The sequence below is a fragment of the Mustela nigripes genome, chromosome 4 (genome assembly GCF_022355385.1).
Source record: "Mustela nigripes isolate SB6536 chromosome 4, MUSNIG.SB6536, whole genome shotgun sequence".
NCBI classification, from domain to species: domain Eukaryota; kingdom Metazoa; phylum Chordata; class Mammalia; order Carnivora; family Mustelidae; genus Mustela; species Mustela nigripes.
This window is the reverse complement of record NC_081560.1, coordinates 137,021,183-137,035,289: the sequence shown is the minus strand read 5'-3', so window position 1 is coordinate 137,035,289 and position 14,107 is coordinate 137,021,183. Positions and strand designations below refer to the sequence as shown.

General features: G+C 56.9%; 1 protein-coding gene across 1 annotated transcript; it reads left to right on the top strand.

The window, feature by feature from the left end:
* The first annotated feature begins 214 nt into the window (after positions 1–214).
* TBATA (thymus, brain and testes associated) lies at positions 215–11,880 on the top strand. The gene is made up of 9 exons (XM_059397671.1): positions 215–261; positions 1,565–1,794; positions 3,682–3,837; positions 4,731–4,810; positions 6,329–6,502; positions 8,668–8,749; positions 9,535–9,679; positions 10,781–10,833; positions 11,795–11,880. Exons 1-9 carry the CDS (start codon positions 215–217, stop codon positions 11,878–11,880), a joined length of 1,053 nt encoding a protein of 350 aa, XP_059253654.1.
* The last annotated feature ends 2,227 nt before the right edge of the window (positions 11,881–14,107 follow it).

The following is a 14,107-nucleotide window of genomic DNA, read 5'->3' as shown; positions in this document are numbered from 1 at the left end:
GGGCCTCCCTGGGTATATGTCAGGGAGAGGAATGGCTGAGCGCTCTATGCCAGTTCAACATGCCAATGTTCAATTTTACAAGATATTGCCAATTTTTCTCCCCCAAGTGTCTGTTCCGGTTTACACTCCCACCACCAGTGTATGAGAGTTTCTGCCATCCATCTCCAGCACTAGTATTAGGTGCACTGGCCTTTATTCTGTCAGAAAGGCTATGATGGCTACCGAAGTGAAGACCCAGTTGGCTGAACATCCACTGATGGCGTAAGACCCCGCATGTGCCCCCCGCTGCTGACCAAGGGGGTGGTGGAGGCAGGGCGGGGTGGGAGACAAAGGTGGCCAGGGGAAACCCAGCAGACTGAGGGGCCTCGCCTTCCGCTGCCCTCAGCCAGGTCCCCGTGGGTTTCTGAGCCTGAGTTTAGCGCAGGTCACACACCGGGTCCCTCCCTGGAGGGAGAGGACATGGTGACGGGGGGCCGAAGCACCTAGTACTAGAATTCCTGGGGTTTCTGAGGGATGACTTCCTCCATCACTTGGGGGGTAGGGGACCACCAGGTAACTGCAAATTTCAGAGAAGGTTTGCTTTATTTCTTTAAGTCCCAGATCCCTTAGAGGCCAATCGAGGACGGCACAGAAAACTCAGGGGCCTGGTCAGCGAAATTCTCAGAGGGTCCCGGGGCAGAGCACCTTGCTTAGCATATCCAGAGTCCGTCTCTTCTCCAGAGGGCCTCCCTTCAGCCGGGGCCAGCGGGAGAAGGGAGTGCAGACAGCACGCAGGCAGGTGGCCCCCCCAGGCCCCAGGCGGAGAGCACCCCACCTTTGGATCCTTGTTGGACTGACCTCGAGCTCCTCCTCCAGAGGCAGGGCCTGGCATCCTCGGCGGAGGGCAGGGGCGCAGGGTGGAGGTCAGACAACCTGAGAAGCTTGTCTCCAGCAAAGCAGAGCAAGAGCTTGACGCTTCCCTGCAGCGTTGCGACTCTGAAGGCTACCGCATCAGCTCTGCGTCTCCTGGGAGGGGCCCCCCGGGAAAAGGACATGCTGGCGCCATCTGACCTCGGCGCTCCAGCTTTGGCCTCTGGATGCCTGGGCCAAGATTGTCTGGGGGGCACAGGGTGGGGGTGGGCTGCCTGTAGCTGGCTTCTCCTGGACTGCCAACAGTCAGCGTGGGGACAGGCCCTTGCTGTGTCTGTGTATATAAGGTCCCTTTGCTTCTACCCAGGTGTTTGGTTGAGTAGGTGGGTCTGAGGCTTCTTCCCTGTGGCTCGAGAGAGGGTTTGTGGGAGAAAACTGAGGTCTTGAGAGATTCCATCTGAATTCTTTCAAATAGATTCAAGCTCCCTGTGAAGGCATCTTAGGAAGACAGGAAGCTCCCTGGGACTAGATTGTACCAGTTGGGAGTGGACCCCGGGAGAGGCCCGACTTTGGGTGCCAGGGGGGTGGGAGAGAGATCCTGGAAACCTGCTTCAGCGTGTCTCAGTAATAGACTCCAGATAAGACCTGAGCTCCAAGCTGGGTGGGCACTGCTGCCCGGAGGCTCCATTAGCTTCTCCTTAATGTTCTCCTTCAGTCCAAGGGCTGAGCCTAAAAAGAAGTCAGGACACAGGCCGAGGAGCCATGGGGACGGCGGGCTGCAGAAAGAACTGATGATCCCAGGGATTGTGGATTTCCAGCTGATCCAAACGGCACTGAGGGCCCCCAGGCCCCAAGCCCCTGGGACCTACCGCTTTGGCCGCCTCAGCCACCACTCCTTCTTCTCCCGACACCATCCGCACCCACAACGTGTGACCCACATCCAAGGTAGACCTGGGGTGGGTAGGGGCCCGGCTGGAGGTGGTGGGGTCATCTTAAAAATGGGAAAGGGAGGTGTCAGCCCCCATTTCCAAGCTGAGACCCGGAAAGGGTGGGGATTTGGTCAGGGTCAGAGAGCTCCTTGGCCACTTGCAAGCACTTGGTCAAGCAAAGACTTGACCCTGGGGACAGGCTCCAAGGCCAAGTGTTTAGCCCTAGAACATGTCCCTCATTACCAATCCTCCTCCCATTTTAGGATTCAGGGAAAGGGATAAATGTTCTGCCCCAGAACCGCACTCTGTTCTGGAATTCCAGCCAATTAATCCACTTAGCCATCTATTGAGTGTGAACTACAGGTCAGGTACATTTTAGGTGCTGGGGATATGACTGAATAAGACAGTCCCTGACCCCACAGAGCTGACTCTGGTGAGAAAGGATAGGAAACAGATAAGGTGTCAGCATATAGAAAGCGCCAAGGCTCATGAGGGGAGGAAACCTCATCAATAGCATGGCCTTGGGGCAAAGAACTAAAGGGATATTGTGGATATTGGGGGAAAAAATGTCCCGGGCAGTGGGAACACCAAGTGCAAAGGCCCTGAGGCACACATCCTGGCTCAGTTGGAGGGTCAGTAAGGAATCCGGTGTGGCTGGAGCAGAATAAGGAAGGGTAAAAAGGAGATGGGCCAGAGAGGTGATGGGGGTCCAGAGCACGTGGGCCTTGGATCACCCACTTACCATTGAGCCATCTCGCTGAGGCAATGGGAGCCATGGGAAGGGGCGAAGGCAAAGAAGTGACAGGAGTGACATGTTGGCCGCTGTCTGGAGGGTGGCATGGACCAAGGAGGTAGCAGTGGAAGACTGAGCGGCCCTGCTCTAGAGACCTACAGAGGTGAAGCGAACAGGATTTGCGGACTGGTTCGAAATGAGTGGGAAAGGCAAAGAGCAGTCAAGGATGACTCCCTGGTGCTGGGCCTGATGGCTAGAAAACCAGAGTCCCATGGACTGAGGCAAAAAGAGCCCGAAGCGAGGGCCCAAGCTGGGTGGAAGCGGGGTTGGGAATTTGGTGAGGACCTGGGAGATGTAAGACTGCACAGGACTTTCAGGCTTGGGGGTGGAAGGGCAGAGTAGGTGGCTGGGCCCAGAGTTCAGGCGAGAGACCCCGATGTGGCCATTCTAGGAGGGACGCCATTGGTGAGAAGGAAGGAGCAGAGGAGGTGAGGAGTGGCCTGCGAGTTAGGAGGGACCAGCAGAATGAGGGGACCCCTGGACAAAAAGTAGAGTGTTTCTGAAAGGACAGAGTGAGCCACCATGCTCGGTCCTACCAGGCTGGTCCTTGAAGCTTTACGGTGGGCGATAATACATGGCCAGACTGTAAGGCAGCAGGGTCCTTGTGAGTAAGCGGCTCCCCATCTCCCCCAGGCTGCCCGGCACAGGCTGACAGATGGCAAGGAGTTTTCTCCAGAGGGGTCTGGCTAACTCTTACCACTCCCTGTGATTTGAGCCCAGGCCCCTCTGGTCACAGACTGTGGCTTAGCGCCCTGCCCCATGCCTTCCTCTTTACGCTGTCTGCCTCTGTGTGTTCACACCTGCAGTTCCTTGCTCTGTCCTAGAACATCAGAAGGACCCCAGTACTAGGGTTCCAGAAAGCCTGGGTTCCTATTTCACCTCCACCTGACTCGCTAGGTGAGCCTGAGCACAGCCTGTCACTGTCTGTTCTAATGTCCCTGTGGGTAGGGCCTCCGTGGCTGCGGGATCTCCCAGCTCCAGTGATCTATGGGCTTTTGTGATTACTGGAAGAAGCAGGTTCAGTGCTCTCCCTGCCCACCGCCTCCCAGTCTCCCGGGCTTCCTAGGGTCCACCCAGGGTCTCCTTCTCACGGCCTCTCACCCTTCACAGATCTCACCGGGAAGCCCGTCTGTGTCGTCAGAGACGAGTTCTCTCTAGCCCCCGTGCCTCAAGTCACACTTTTATCCCGCTGCCTGATGGGGATGCCTGGCATCTCTGTCCCCATTGGAGACCCACAGTCCAATCGGGAGCCTCAGCTTTCCTCTGGTGTGTATGTGGGCAGCAACCCCTCTCCAGGTGCCTGGGAAGGAAAGAGCTCTTAGGTTGCTGGGGTCCCATGGGGTACCCTAGATTTTTCCACATTTCCTCAGGCAGCAGAATCTGCATTCTTCCCCACCCCCTCCCCAGGTCCTCAGAAATGTGGCCCCTACTCAGATTTGAGGTATTTGAGGAGTAATAACCATCAGAGGAGAGGCAGAGGCGGGCCACAGTCACGTGACTGACAGCCAGAGACAGGGATGATACTGGAAATGTTGAGTGGCTTGTATGCTCCATCACCGGGCCGTCGGAGCAGACAGCCAGAGATGGAGGGGCAGCTCTCAGGCGGCCATGGCCCTGCCCAGGCCCTTGCCCTTCCCTGCGGGGCCAAAGGGAAGCTCACTGGTGGGTGTGGGGAGAGGCCCCAGGGAGGAACCAGGACAGCGGTGTAGAGCAGAGAGGCTTCCGAGGCTCTCTGTCGCCAGCCTGCTCCCAGACCAGCTTCGCCAGGAACAGGTGGATGTCTGAGTGACTGGTACAGCACAGCCACTGGGTCTCCAGCCTGGCCTCAGTGTCCAAAGGAGGCAAAGCTGGATTAACCCGCACACTTCCTAGCACAGGGAGCCAAGCATCTCCAGCATCCCCCAGTGAAGCCTTCACAGGCTAGGGTATCAACGTCAGCCGCCCGCCAAGTAGTGACTGCACCAAGGTTGCGGGGGGGGGGATTCCTCCTCCCTCCCTCAAGGTCACTGCCTCCCCCCAGGTCACTGCCTCCCCCTTTCCCTGTAAGACATGAGGCTGGGAAGGCTGGGGAGGTGGCCAGGCGCTTCCCCCCGAGTGCTGGGTACCACAGGGAGGGCGGGGAGTAGGACCCCACATATCAGCTAGCAGTGTCTTCCCAGAGACCTGGAAGAAGGAGTTGAAGGACCTGGCTTCCCGGGTGGCCGTCTTCACTAAGGAGAATGCGCTGAAGAGCAAAGAGGTGGGTGTGGATCAAAGGTGCTGCCGGGAAGAGATCCAAGGGTCCATCTCTTTGTAACAAAATCCCTCCCAAGGGGGTTCCCCACCTCATGGACAGTAAAGCCCGTGTCCACAAGAGGTGGGGGGCTGTTGGCCCAGGGAGGAGGGGGCTACAGAACACCGGCCTGAACGGGGAGGGTCGCGGCAAGGGCTCGGAGGAGAAGAGAAGGCGGCTGGGTGGAGAAATCCAGGAAGGGTTCGTAACAGAAGGGGGATGTGAAGAAGTGGACAGGGGAGGCGTCCCTAGGGGAGGCCTGCAGCACAAGAACACAGAAGCTGGGAAAAGCAGGACATCCTTAGAGACCGGGCTGACATGCAGGGATACGTGGGCAGCCATGGCAGGGGGAAGGGGGAAGTGTGAGAAGAAGCTGACTTTGAATGTGGACAAAAAGAGGAGCTTGTTCTTAATTTCTGAACTTACTGTAGTGTCGGATCTCATTAAGGAGGGGAGATTCACTGAAGGATTTCAAATAGGATGGGGTGACCTCATGGGTGCCATTTGCTGGTAATTCAGTAAAGACAATTGGAGGCAGCCTGGAGGTAGCTGGAAAGGGACTGAGGGCAGGTGTGGCCCTTGAGACGGACTCTGGCTCCACCCTTGTCTGGGGCAACAGAGCTCTCACGATTGCTTTGCGGCTAACTCAGTGCAATGCTCACAGCAACTCAGTTAAGCAATCTGGGTCTCACTTTTCTTATCTTGAAAATGGGGAAAAGTATAAGGGTGCCCAGGTGGCTCAGTCAGCTGAACATCCAACTCTTGATCTCAGAGTCCTGGGATCGAGCACCACACTGGAGTTCTGTGCTCAGCACGGAGTCTGCTTCTCTCCCTCTTCCTCTGCCCCTCCCCTGCTCACACACAGGAGCTCTCTTGATCTCTCTAAAATAAATAAACAAGTAAATAAACAAATAAAATAGGATGTATGCCCCAGTCTACTGGGTTGCAAGGGTAGGAGGTCTCAGGCCTCGTACCCACAGGCCTGGCTCAGGAGGGTTTCCCAGGGCAAAGAAAAGATGCCAAGCTCTGGGGGACAAACTTGGGAGCAGCTGACCTGGGAGTTAAGGTAGGCGATGGGGACCATGGCCCAGGATACTGCTTTCAAATCTGTGATGGGCTTGGGGGAGGGGAAGGAAGGAGGGTCTCCCTAGGAAGAAGTACGAGGACTTCAGAGGATCGCCAGGGGCTCCAGCATTCAAGTTCCAGGAGGAAGAACTTTGGCTATAGAGGGGCCCCTGGCTGGGGAAAGGAGTCTAGAACAGGGTGGGCTGGCCTGGTCATCCTCCTAGTTTCCTGCAATGTGGTGATGCTGGGATTTCAGGAGGGGAGCGAATGCCCTAGAGGTATGACTGGGCCCCTTCTGCCTTCTTCCTTGAGCCGCGCCCCCTGCCCTACCGCCCCGCTCTCTCTCTCTCTCTCTCTCTCTCTCTCTCTCTCGATCTCTCTCTCACTGCCTGGAGTCTCTGGCCACTTTGCCCCCAGCAGAAGGAGGAACCTCAGCGGGAGCAGGGGACAAAGTACTCAGCCGAAACCGGGAGGCTCATCCCCACTTCCACCCGAGCCGTTGGTCACCGCCACTCTCGCCAGAGCCCCCGGATTTATCCTTCTGGCAAAGATGGAGGAGCTCAGACCATTGTCCTGCGGGATCAGGAGCTGCTGGTGAGGCCCTGGGAATGAACGCTGGGAGCTATGGCCTGATGGAGGTCTGGTCTGAGGGCTGAGAACACGGGGGTTGCTGCTCCCAGGCTCCCAGCAATCCCAACTAGGAGCTTAAAAACTTCAAAGTGGGCTTTAAAGTGTGGCCTCTCGGGGCGCCTGGGTGGCTCCGTCAGTTAAGCGTCCAGCTCTTGATTTTGGCTCAGGTCATGATCTCAGGGTCGTGGCATGGACCTCTCCACTTTGGGCTCCATAATGGGGTGGAGCCTGCTTGGAATTCTCTCTTTTCCTCTCCCTCTGCCCCTTCCCCCACCTCTCCCTCCTTAAAAAAAAGAAAAGAAAAAAGGCAGGTGGCCTCTCCTGGGGACACATGTACCTGAGACCGTCAACCTCAGGAACTCCGGACCTGGGAGTCCAGCCCCCGGATCCAACCCCCTGTTGCATCCAGGTTTCTGTGGGAGGCTCTCCCTCTCTTCGAAGGCCTTCCCCGCTCAGGGATTTAGTTCCATGATCCACCCAAGCCAGGAGCATGAACGGCTTGTCAAGAAGGGCTGTTCCAGCTGTGGCGCTGGAGGAGTTCAGGAAGGGAGCCGCTGTGGCTGAACGGCTGGAGAGGAAGGTCCTGCCTAGTGTTGTTTTCCAAAGCATGCCCTGCTCTGCCTCGGGCTGCAGCCAGCTGGGCCAGTCCCAGCACGGTCTTCCCACACTTGGAGGGGTTTGGTCTCTGCTACAGTGATGCACAGACTCACCCCCCCCACCCCCCCGCCGCCCACCACCTGCACAAGTTTCCCAGTCAAGGCCTGAGATGAGTCCTTGCCCCTTGCCGGTGGCTTAAAGCTATCTCACAGTCCCTTTCCAAAAGCATCCATGTTCTCCAGAAAAGGTTACACACAGCGCCAGTCTCTCAACACCATCCCCGTGACCAGCGCTTCCAAGCCTGCAGTCCTTTGGAGAACTGCACGGCTCCGCTGAAATGGATAGCGCAGGCAGGGCCCAGAATCCCCATTCCACACACGGCGAGGCTAAAACCCTGCCCGGTGACATTCTGTGGCCCAGGCCCCCAGAGAGGGAGCGGCGTAACTCGAACTAGAACAGCACTTTCTCCACCATAGGGCGGCCTCAACTTGCCTGGAATTAGGTTCTCGGGTCCTGTGGGGAGGGGGCCCAGGGCAGGTAAGTTGGACGCGGAGAACGGAGAAGGGCCCAGGGGCAGACCCAGGGTGGGAGTCACTGCAACAGGTGGGTATGTGGGACCAAGGGGGTGCCCTAGGCGGCAGAGGCCTGGGAAGATTCTCAGTCGGGTTCCCACTCTGCTGAGAATGAGGCAGACTTGCTGGGGACCGACAGGCCCCTCCAGGTCCTGGGAATACCAACTGCCAAGCACTGAGGGGACCCCACTTTCCTAGGACTCCAAGGGTTCCACCTGCTACCGCGAGCCCCAACTCCAGCCGGCCGTAGCCACAGCCGCCATCAGCAGCTCGGCCTAGGGAGCCCCCGTAGCCTGTTCGACACAGAGCTGGCTCTCCCCCGGATGACACTTGCCTGGAGATCACAGGGGGAAGAGGGTCGGAAAGTGGCAGTGACACCCGAGGCTGAGGAAGCAGCTGAGGAAGCGGCTGGGTGTGAAGTGCGCACGCCACTGGGGGAGATGGAATCCCAGGCCCAGCAGTCTGCAGAAACAGCCAGCCCTGAGCCGCAGCCCGCCCACTCCGATCACCCCACCTCTATGCTAGCGTCTCCAGACCCTGGGAGCTCCAGGGAGGGGAGGCCTGTGGGGTTCCTTAAATCCCCAAGCCCAGGACCCAGGGATCTGAGACTCGGTGCGTCTCTGAGCAGCCGCGCGGCCCGCTCACACTCTGCCTTCCCAGTGAGGGACTCTGGGGTACCATCAGTCCACACGGGGTTCAGGGAGGAGGCATCCACACATGGGGTTCAGAAGCGTGGTTCTGCCGCACTCTCCCGGCTGGGTCCTCAAGACTCTTCCTCCGGGACTGGTGGGACAGAAAGTGCTCTCTAAAGTGCGAAGTCACGGGGCAGGGACCTTGGTGGGGACCAGTGGAGCCAAGCATGTGGCTCTGGGAGCCCACGTTGTGGGGGCAGGGCCTGTGCTGCTGGCTGGGACGTGCCTACCAGACCCGCTGACCCGGGGCCTATCCTCCTGCCCGCAGATCCTGGAGCTCCTTTGTCAGATCCTGCAGACAGACTCCTTGAGCGCTATCCAATTCTGGCTTCTGTACGCTCCTCCGAAGGGTGAGGACACGGCAGGTGCCTGGGGCTTTCTCGGACTGGAGGTTGTTGAGGGCCTTGTTCTCTGGATATCACTCGGCTCCCACCCAGAGCCATCCCCCTGGGCTGCTGCTCCGTTTTGGAGCCCCAAACTAGCCTTTTCCAACAGGACGGTCCCCCTGCTCCATGCTCCTGCTCCTGCTCAGCAGGATTTCCACACCCCTGCTTCTCAGAGGGGGCTTCAGGCTGACCACCACCCTGGACACCTTGCAGGGAGAAGTCCAGAGCTGTCTTCAGCAGACACCCACTGCTGTGGGAAACATGCACACACAGGCACAGCATATGCACAGGGACACACAAGTGGACGCACATGCACACACTGGGATGGTGGATGGAAGGTGTAATCAAGTGGGGGGTTGAGGAGTGCTGATGGGAGCTGGAGGGAGTTGGGGGGGCGGGGGAGGGGAGGAGACAGATCCCCAGGGGGCTTTCCAGAGAGAGCCCAGAGGCATGGCGGCTGGGCCAGAGAGGGCCAAGGACAAGGTACGGGCATGTGATCTTGTGGTGAGAGAAAGGTGGGGAAGGGTTGGGTGTTCTGCACACACATGGGCCAAGACAGAGAAGGCCCCCCCCCCCCCCCCCCCCACCAAAAGGGGACCTAGACGCAGAATGTCAGATGGTTAGAGAGAGCTATCCTGGATCAGGTTTGGGCAGAAGAGCTGGAGGCCCTGCTTCCAGCCTGTCCCTTATGGGGACAGGACAGCGTGGGTCTTGCCACTGAAGACCGTGCTCCCCGGCTATGCTTGCAGAGAAAGACCTGGCCCTGGGGCTCCTGCAGACAGCGGTGGCTCAGCTCCTTCCACAGCCCCTAGACTCTCTCCCGGTGGAAAAACTTCTCCATCAGCTCCACGAAGTCCAAGAACCTTCTCAAGAGAGGCAACAACCACCCTACAGGTGGGCTCCACTCCCCTCACCTGCCCCTCTGCTCCCAGAGCTGCTCCCTCACATTCATCCACCTGCCCTCCCAGGGGAGGCTGGGGTGGTCTGAAAAAGGAATCCGGGCGCTGGCCACAGCCTGGGCTCACTGAGCCTGTGCTGGAGGAGGAGAAGGCCCAGTCCCTTCCCTGGGGATTCCCAGGTCAGCCCCTGCTACAGCCCAGGCTTCCGTGGCTGGCTCTGGGGGATGCCCTAGGGGCGCTCTGTGTCAGCTGTAGCAAGACAAGGGCCAGAGGAGCCACATGGAGCCCTCCTGCTCTCAGTCTTTGGGAAGACAAGTAGAGATGGAAATCTAACAGGCAAGTAGAAGTCCCTTACCAGGGATGTTACATGCTTCCTATGGCTGGAGGACACAGGAAAAGGGGCGAGTAGGTAAATCCTCACAAAGCAGGTGTGTAGGGCCAGGTGCCAGTGACGGATCTGGCAGTAATACATGCCCACTACGCTGCCTGACCCTGGCAGATGTCTCACGTATCTGCAGCCCACACAACCATCTGTGGAGGCAGCGGTACACCCCCATTTTACAAATTGGAAAACTCGGGCTAAGCCACCACTACATGGAGGCCCAAAGTCACCCGAGGGGTCCACCCTGGAGCTGGGATTCAGCCTGGGACTAGTCTCACTTCCCAGCCCAGCAGCACGCAGATTTGCAGGAGACCTTGTGGAAAATGCAGATTCTGGAACATTCTAACACAGCACGTTGGGGATGAACCAGGGGCTGTGTCATTTTGACAGTCTCCCAGAGTTTTTCCAGTAGAGCTTGGGGAACGCTGCTGGGATTGGTAGAACTGGAAGGAGCCGATGAGAGGGTGCGAACAGTCAGAAGGGGAAGGCAGGAATGGGCTCACTCTAGGGAATGCTGAGTTTGAGGGTGGTTGCAGCTTGGGGGCTGGGGCTTGTGCTCATTTAGGTTTGAGGGCCTGGGTTCTCGCTCTGACCCTGCACTGGGCTCTCAGGTGTCTCCCTGGAGCACTTCCCTCCCCGCCCCACCCGCCCTGCCACTGTGCCCCAGTGGGCTCTGGCCTCACCTTCCCAGCCTTGTCTTTGTGTCCTTTATAGCCAATCCCCGAAGAAGACAAAGACACCGCCCCTACCCAAAGGCGACAAACCAGGTAAGATTCCAGGCAGCAGGTCATCCTGGGCACTCCCCGAAGCCCACCCTGGCTGTATGCCCAGGATTCAAGGACCCTGGAGATAAGGCCCTGTCCCAGGAAGCTTCCCGTTCTGTCCATTCATCTCTCCACTCATTCAAGAGACTTCCTTAGCAGCTATGAGCTAGGCTCTGGGGAAGAGTCCAGATGGGCTCCTGTGGCCACGGGGCTTATGAGGAGGAGGGCAGCCAATATAAACATTTGAGGGGGCCAGGTACCAAAAGGGGAAAAAAAAGGTAAAGTGAGGGACAGTAGGGAGGACTGGCAGGGTGGAGAGAGGGCTCCTTAAGCCAAACAAAAGGTAGGATCCAGCCCAATGTGGGTCTAGGGAGAGCCCAGAAGTAGGGCTCTCACGTGCCCGGTGTGTGGGTGAAATCACACACAGGCCAGGGTGCCTGGGGCCTTGTGGGTCAGGACAGAAGTAAGAAATGAGATAGGGTAGGTGGGTGGAATCGGTGGTCCCATGCAGAGGGCGTGGGGGTGCCCTGGAGCCTTATGAGCAGGGCCTGGGGGGACCCGTGGCGATCCAGTAAAGAATGGACTGTCGGGGGCCAGGGGGGGAGACCAGGGAGGAGGCTGCAGCATCATCCTGGTGCCTTTGGCAAGGGCAGAGAAGAGGACAGCTACCTGCCATGTATAATATTCTCCCCCACTAGACTGTAAGGGATCCTAAGGGGGCTGGCTATCTGGCCCTCTAGGTATTTTTTGTCTGGATGGAGAAAGGGAAGGGGAGGTGAAGCTCTGAGAAGGGGGTTGGCTCCTTCCAGGTCACCAGCAGAGCCCAGAGCAGAAGCTGGCCTTGACCCACATCTTCCTGGGGTCTTGTGGGGAGAGCAGGTCCACCCAGGTCTCCCGAGCAGCTCCCAGCTAGGAGCCAGGCCCCTCCCTGTCCTCTCCTGACGGATGTCTTCCCTTCTCCCAGAGTATATCGGAAGAGCACAAGTTCTTCGGATGCATTCAAGCCAGATCGCAGAAGAGAAAGCCTCACAGCCAAAGGCAGAATGCTGAGTCCGAGTCCCTTTGCCCGCCTTGCTCAGGAGCTGCCCCCTGGTTTGAGGCTGTTCTCAGCCCCACCGTCTCAACAGCAATACCGACTTGCCTATCACACGGAGCCCATTAAAAGGCTGCCTTCCCTTTAGGAGGACAATTCCACTCTCCTCTCTGTAGTGGGTCTGTGCTTGGGGGCTGGGTGATTCCAGGAGCTGGGATGGGCTATGGAATGGTCCCATTCCCTTGGAGAAAGTCTAAGCGGTAGAATACAGCACTTAGTGTGTAAGTGGTGTTCTGTGTTCCTAACGCGTTCTATGTTCCTAAGAGTTGAAGGGCAGCCTAAGGAAGAAGTTCTGTCCCTTCCACGCCAAGACACACAGGGTTCCAGGGAGGCTAGAGCAGAGGTCAGGAACCCACGGTCCTCTGGAAAGTAACCATCCATACCAACACTTTAGTTCCTTGCAGTACCATATTCTATTCTCCCAAAAGTTCTGTGCAGCAGACTATGAGTAGCATCACTCCCATTTTACAGATGAATACATTGAGGCTCAAACAGTGAATAACTTGTCCAAAGCCACACAGTAACTGGCAGAGCCAGGCCCGAAATCCAGCATGTCTGGCTGGGGAACCCCCTCTCTCCCCCACCGTGCTCTCCTGCCTTCCAAACAGCTACCGTACCAAAGGTGGCTGCACAATGGTGGTTGGCAAGATCAAGGAGGAAAGAGACCTTCCATAAATGGGACCCAGCTGGGGTTTTGCTATCCTTTACCATCTAGAGAAGGTGGCCTTTGATGCTCTGGGAAGTCCAGAGATGGCTGCAGATTCTGTGGAAAGCCGGGATGGGGAGACATGGGAAGAAGCATTGGGGTTCCTGGTCACCTGTGGCTCTGAGTTCCTACTTCCACTGAATCAGGTCCCTGGACTGTGGCTCCCTCCTGTGCTGGCAACACAGGTCCAGCTCATAGCAGCTCAGATGGATTTGGTCCCTCCGGGTTTTCTCAAAGACCCCATTTGCACAAAATCTGTGTGCACAGCCAGCTTCAGCCCAGATCAGGGGCTGGATGGGGATTCACTGTGAATCCAGCCAACAGGATCTTGTCAATATTAAACTGCCGTGTATTTTTCAAGTTCCCCCTCCCACTGAGGATGTTCCCCTGGCTGCAGCATCTAACAGCCACATGCCTTGTCATCTTGCAGGCTGTCCTCCCCTGTACGCACTCCCCTGTACGCACTCCCCTGTACGCACTCCCCTGTACTGCCCCCAGTTCGCCCCCAGTTTGCCCCACGAAAGCCCACGTACATTGTGTTGTTCTTCTTTCTCATTTTTTTTATTGTGGTAAAATCCACGTAACATAAAATTTACTATTTTGACCATGCTTCAAGCATACAGTTCATACATTGTTGTGCAAACATCGCCACCATCTGTCCACAGAACTCTCTGCATCTTGCAAAACCAACTTCATGCCCATTAAATGCGAACAGCATTCCCCCTCCTCCACCGCACAGCCCCCATCAGCACCTTTCTACTCCCCGTCCCTATGAACAGGACTGCTCCAGGCACCCCATATCAGTGGAGCCACAAAATATTTGTCCTTTTGAGACTGGCTCTGTTCATGGAGTAGGATGTCCTCAAGTCTCATCCATGTTGTAGGAATTTCCTCTCACATTTAATTTTTTTTTTCAGACCCACCAGCCCCTCAAGGCCCATTCCTAGAGTCTCCAGCTTCACGTTGGCCTATCCAGCCCCATCAAGGGGCTGACCTAGAAGTCCGTTCATGGAATGGTCCTTGAGCTCTGCCCCCCACCCCACCCCTACCCGCTGCCGTGGTGGCTAGAACAGTCTCTCCCTCCTCCATAAGGAATGATTTTTAAGAATCCACACACTAAAAAGTCCTGGAAGATATCTGCTTCTAGAATAAACCATACTTGTTGGCACAAACAAAAAAAACTTGGCTCTTCTGGTCATCTTTCCAAGTCCCCTTTAATTGCTCAGGAAGTATGGCCGACCCATTAACATTTACAGCAGCGGGTTCTTGTCAGTTTCTTATTCCAAAGGCTGCTGAGCCTTTGGAAAAGTAACATGTTGAAGTTCACAGATTAATTGATTTCACTTTTGCAACTCCCTGCAAACTCCTTGTGTCACTGCCCGGCCTTTGTACCCATTGTCAGTGCACTTAAAGACACGGTATTCTGGGCCTGGCTTCTTACTCATATATTTTGAGGGGAGATGGCACACAGATCTTTC

What these genes read in the sequence shown, in the direction of transcription:
- TBATA (XM_059397671.1), top strand. Translation starts at nt 215, where the DNA reads ATGGCTACCGAAGTGAAGACCCAGTTGGCTGAACATCCACTGATGGC. An exon ending in TCTGTACGCTCCTCCGAAGG is followed by an intron (nt 8,750 to 9,534) that starts GTGAGGACACGG and finishes CTATGCTTGCAG; the next exon opens with AGAAAGACCTGGCCCTGGGG. An exon ending in AGGCAACAACCACCCTACAG is followed by an intron (nt 9,680 to 10,780) that starts GTGGGCTCCACT and finishes TGTCCTTTATAG; the next exon opens with CCAATCCCCGAAGAAGACAA.